Source organism: Hordeum vulgare, chromosome 5H (assembly GCF_904849725.1).
Source record: "Hordeum vulgare subsp. vulgare chromosome 5H, MorexV3_pseudomolecules_assembly, whole genome shotgun sequence".
NCBI lineage: Eukaryota > Viridiplantae > Streptophyta > Magnoliopsida > Poales > Poaceae > Hordeum > Hordeum vulgare.
In genome coordinates, this window is record NC_058522.1 from 38,594,070 (window position 1) to 38,599,566 (window position 5,497).

General features: G+C 46.2%; 1 protein-coding gene across 1 annotated transcript; it reads right to left on the bottom strand.

The window, feature by feature from the left end:
* Positions 1–3,362: 3,362 nt before the first annotated feature.
* On the bottom strand, positions 3,363–4,829 carry LOC123399442. The gene is made up of 2 exons (XM_045093853.1): positions 4,134–4,829; positions 3,363–4,097 (listed from the first exon to the last, which is right to left on the bottom strand). The coding sequence occupies exons 1-2, from the start codon at positions 4,827–4,829 to the stop codon at positions 3,363–3,365; spliced, it is 1,431 nt and encodes a 476-aa protein (XP_044949788.1).
* Between the last annotated feature and the right edge of the window lie 668 nt (positions 4,830–5,497).

Below are 5,497 nucleotides of genomic sequence, written 5' to 3' on the forward strand. Positions count from 1 at the left end.
AACCAACTCCGAGAGGTTATTGGCCACGCTGGAGCACAATCAACATGGCCACGAAGGTCTATTTCCTGCACGCAAACGAAGAACAAGCAAGAAACTAAGATGCAATCAAGATATTGCGAATATAAGAGGAAAGCTTTATTGATGAAGGTGGGGTTCTGTGACACCTTTGTCTGGTCATAGAACACAAACGAAGAACACGAAGTTGCAGCTATGGCGAACTTGTAATCTAAACAAAACTCAAGTCTAAACGGTGCCCTAAGGGCTGTATATATGAGGGAATAGAGAGACAATTTTGTGACCCTTGGAGGAGGGGTCTGAAAACAGCCCTAAACTCGGTTTTCCCACACATACAAACTCTAAAAATAACCTATATTATGGTATTTCGAAATTACATGGGCCTGATCCAAAAATAAGGTGGCGCAACACCTATAATAGCCTATGGACGAAATTTATAAAGTGGTGTCTTGAATATTTCGCCCAAAGCCTTCATGCTCTCCTTATGGTGGCTTTAGAGTGCGAAAATCACCAGTGAAAGCTTCATTGTTCTCTCCCGCGCGTGCATCTTCTTCTCCATGCTTGATCCCGCTCCAACGGATATCCTTCTTGATCATGCTAGGTCCTTCATTCATGAGCACAACAAAAGTATCTAACTTAGGCAACATCATATGTTCATGAACATTAGAAGTATTCCCAAGAAACGAAAATACCTGGTAATTCAATTGGCATGCACGAGCTCTAGTAACTGGTCCAGTATGTATAGCAGCTGGGGGTGTGGGTGTAACAATGGTGTTGATGTCCTCATCAGGAGCGACGAGCGCCCGATCTGAGTCATACGATGGGGAGCGACGGGCGTTGAGGGGGGAAATCGGCGACGAAGGCGAGGCATAGGTGGATCCGCGGCGGGGTAGCGGCGGCGGGCGGCGGGGTGGCAATGGCCGAACGGGAGGAGGAAGATTGGGGCGTGGAAGTGGAATGAACGGACGTTGGCGGTTGGCGGGAGACTGCTGGTTTTACATCTCCTGCATCCGGAGATGTAAATTTGCAACTCGAAATAGTATAGTAGTTTATATCTCCGGAAGTCGGAGATATAATTCTTTTGCATCTACATCATCTGTTGGAGACAGTTTTTTTTGTCTCTGAAGATGCAAAAGTTAAGTATTTTTGCATCTACATCATCTATTAAAGATGCTCTAATAAGATAGAAAAGCGTCAGACGTGGGTTTGATCCATGATAGGTTGGATGTACCACTGTCTTATACTTGCCATCCAACAACTGTTTGGTTCTCGTGCTACTTAATACTTATTCAATAAATATTTTTCAATTATAGGAGTATAACATATAGACATATAATATGTACTTTTAGTTTTCGTATTAATTAAAATATAAACTTTTCATACAATGAAATCTCATTGAAATATAACGCAACCGATTGCCACAACAAGCGTGCGAGAGGTATCATTCGTTTGACAATTCTTGAGATACATACATACAGAGGAGCAAATTACAGTCCCTGTTCGTCGAGCTACTAGCTAGCTACTTAGTACATGATACCACTGTAGAGCTAGCTACTTACCGAATATTCAAGTTTACTGAATTCAGTTAGCAGTGAGCAGTAGCACGGCCAAATGCTCAACCAAATGCTGTTTAGATAAAAACAAGAGAGATTAGTGTACTCATTCTACCAAACTAAAGGCAGCTTTTTGCTTTCTGTCAGATGGAGACGAACAAGTGCTGCTGGACATATCTGGAATGTGGATGTGGCAAAAACTAACCAGTGAACATACCAACAGAACAGAGTATGCATGGTTCCAAAAAAGAAAGAACATATGAACAGCAAGCAAAATGTTATGAACATATGAACATAATTGTCCTTGTCTCCACCGTCGCTGATCAGATCATCGTCATTGCCGATGTCGTCGAGCACATCGAACAAATCTTTTGCTATCACGTCGTCTCCTCGATCGTCAACCACCAAATCATCCAGTGATGCGAGATGGATAAATGAGAAACAAGTGATGCCAGATACTGTCCAGTAAATAAATTTTCAGTGAGTTTTCTCAACAAGTGATAAATGCACTCAAGAGTTTATTGAGAAAATGCAGATGCTATTCACTTGTTACTGAAAGTTTTCTGGAGTGATCAACGATAAAGGCACTGAAAGGTTTACTCACATGCTACTCACTTGTTACTGAATATTCAAGTTTACTGAATTTTTACAAAAAATTCAGTTAGCAGTGAGCAGTAGCACGGCCAAATACTCAACCAAATGCTGTTTTGATAAAAACAAGGGAGGTTAGTGTACTCATTCTACCAAACTAAAGCAGTTTTTTGCTTTTTGTCAGATGGAGACTCTGCTGGACATATGTGAAATGTGGGTGTGGCAAAAACTAACCACTGAACATACTAACAGAACAGAGTATGCATGGTTCCAAAAGAAAAGAAAATAACATATGAACAGTAAGCAAAATGTTATGGCTGAAATTGAAAAATCAGTCAGCAAAGTGTACAAATATTACTTTGTACAATACAGTGTCTAGAACCACTGCAATAATTCAGATAAACAAAGCACTGTTAATTTGCAAAGTTTACAAAACCTGTTAATTTGCAAAGTTAAAATTCAGTTCATTTGCAAAGGTCAGTTTGCATTGCAAAATTCAGAGTTGGAATAACCTGTCTCTAAAGTCAGACCTGGAATAAATAGCAATTTGAATAAATGGGCAATACATTTGTCTTTCAATGATCATGACAACCCACTCAGATTTAGAAGTTATACTAGTAACTTAGCAGAAATAGTTTAAAACAATAAAAAAGAAATAAAAATAGTGACTTAGAATTGATAGTGACTAATGTAAAGCATAAGTAAATGCAAGCTGAATCAAACTGAATTCAGTACATTGCTTCTTGTAGTTTAAACTAAGCATGCTGGAATATTTCTTTATTTTCAGTTGAACTAAGTTTATACAAAAACTTCATGATTATACAGATTTTAGACACATTTTTGTTTATACAGAAACTTCATGAAGTTTATACAGTTGTCATTGTGGAGTTAAAAAAATTGTCATTCTCATACTCGTTTATACAGTTAATACAGTACATATGACAAGTGTCAATACACCATTTGATGATAACAGCAGGCTTGCTGTGAACATACATGAGCCATAACACAGCGAAGACAGAGCATGACACGGCCATACATGAGCCATACTGCAATTATTTACTGCAAAAAAATTAAGCATCAGCCGTACGGGAAACAAAGGTAGTATCATTAGCTTGACCATTTTCGAGATACGTACATACAGAGGAGCCAATTACAGTTTCTGTTACAAGGAGCAAAATTACAGAGGAGCAAATTAGCTACTACTCAGTACATGATACCATTGTAGGCCGAAAGAGGCAGGTTGAGCCAATCGTCCTTGTCTCCACCGTCACTGATCAGATCATCGCCATTGCTGATGTCGTCGAGCACATCGAACAAGTCTTGTGCTATCAAGTCGTCTCCTCGCTCGTCAACCACCAAGCCATCCAGTGACCTCGCATGCTCATGTTCGTGCTCATGTTGGCCTTCTTGTTCATCTTGGACGTGCAGTTCGCTGTTCTCTGGCAACTCTTCTGCGTCGGCATCAAACCAGCTCAACAGGTCGCTCATGTCGACCTCTTGCGGCTGCGACTCCAGCCTGCTGGCCAGCTCGTCTTCGCTAGCTTCTTCTTGGATCGTGCTCTGGTGGCCTCCTTGTTGGATGGTGCTCTGGTCAGCTGCCACTTCAAGATCGGTCTCCAATGACCTCGCGAAGTCGTCCATGTCCTTTGTCAGCGAGTGATTTGATTTACGAGTGTTCATCGTCGCGTGGTGCTGAGGCGGCGGCGCCGACAGGAAAGCCGGTGGGTGCGAAGACGGTCGCTTCATAGAGTTACACCCATCGATGGCTTGTCGAACTGCCGCGTTGACAGCCGACAGTGCTGCGGATGCGGGGACAGCAGCGCGGATCCGCTTGGGGCGCGGTGGCTCGGCGATGGGATGCGCCGGCCGCTTGGGCGCTTGCTGCGTGGACGTGGTGGTCACCGCGACGCGACGTTTATCAAGGGCACGCGGCACTGGCTTCTGGATCGTTGCTTCTTGCAGACGCGGCGGCGCTGGCTTGTGGAACACCTGCGGCTGCCTTGCTTCTTGCGGACGCGGCGGCGCTGGCCTCTGGATCACGTGCGATTGCCGTGGTTCTTGTGGTGGTCGAGGCGTTTGCTGCTGCACGGCCATCGTGGCATGTGCTCCGGCAACTCCACTTCCAGCAAGAAGACGATCCCCTGCTTCAGATTGCTGGAGCGTGACGGACCCCGGCTTCAAACCAGGCGAGACGTAGACCTTGCAGAGGACGCACTCCTCCCCGTCGACGACGGCGAACTGGTCCAGGCCGCAGATGTGGTATTCCTCCATCAACCAATCCGACTCTCTGCTCTCGTCCTTGTACGAGTAGCGAAGGTTCTCGCGGAAGCCGATCTTCTCGCCGGCGTTGTTCTCGATCACCTTCTTGCCGTTCGAAGTCCAGCCGCCGGCGCCGGCGGTGCGCGAGATCTTGTGGCCGCGCCCGGCTTTCTGCCGCTTGCACGTCGTGAAGAAGAAGCGCTCATGGGTTCCGGGAAGCCGAGGGAACGCTGCCGCGAGGTCCTTGGGCTCCGATCCGTAAACCCTCGCCTCGTGGATGAGGCCGGCTGTGTCCGGCAGCGGCTGGCCGAGGACCCGGCGCCGGAGGTAGAAGTCGACGGCGTCCTTGGGCGTAGGGTTGAACTTCATGCCGACGCGGAGCGCAGCGTGGGTGGCGGCGGCTGTGGCCATGGTAGGAGGTTGGTCGTAGAGCTAGCAGGAGCAGGTTGGTGGCTTTGGCCCCTGCTGGGTAAATTGCGTACTGTATTTATTTACAGATGCATGCATGGATCGCCTTCATCACGTAGTAGCTTGATCCGATTCGTGTACGGATTGGAGTCCGGCGCCATTCCGTAGCCTGGTTGTGTAGTTCGGTTTTTTTATACAAGCACCTAAATGCACATCATGTCATGATCCACGAAAAAAAAGGTCGATCTATTTGTATTGTAAATCTCGTGCAACTCATGTGTTCTGGTTAGGTCGTTCTGTTCTGTATTGCGCTTTGCTTCTTTCATCATGACCAATTGTTTAACCCGGGAGCTCCTACCTGTCACACTTTATCGCAGGTTGTCGTTCGCATGCACAGGGGACGTATGACTGGGCCGGCCCGATCAAGAACTGGTTCTGGTCATTATATTCTGTAGTGCGCTTCCCTCCTTTCGTTACGACTAGTTGTTCGACCGGGGAGCTCCTACCTGTTGCTCTTCGTGACAAGTTGTCGCTCGCACGCACGGAGGAAAAAGACCGAATGTTTTTGGCTGGTCTGCCCCCAGCTGTCTGATCTGCTATGCGACGTCGTCAGATTAAAGTTCCTCTGCTTTGCTCTTTTCATCACGACCAGTTGGTTAACCCGGGAGCTC

What these genes read in the sequence shown, in the direction of transcription:
- LOC123399442 (XM_045093853.1), bottom strand. Translation starts at nt 4,829, where the DNA reads ATGGCCACAGCCGCCGCCACCCACGCTGCGCTCCGCGTCGGCATGAAG. An exon ending in CGCAGGTGTTCCACAAGCCA is followed by an intron (nt 4,098 to 4,133) that starts GCGCCGCCGCGT and finishes ACGATCCAGAAG; the next exon opens with CCAGTGCCGCGTGCCCTTGA.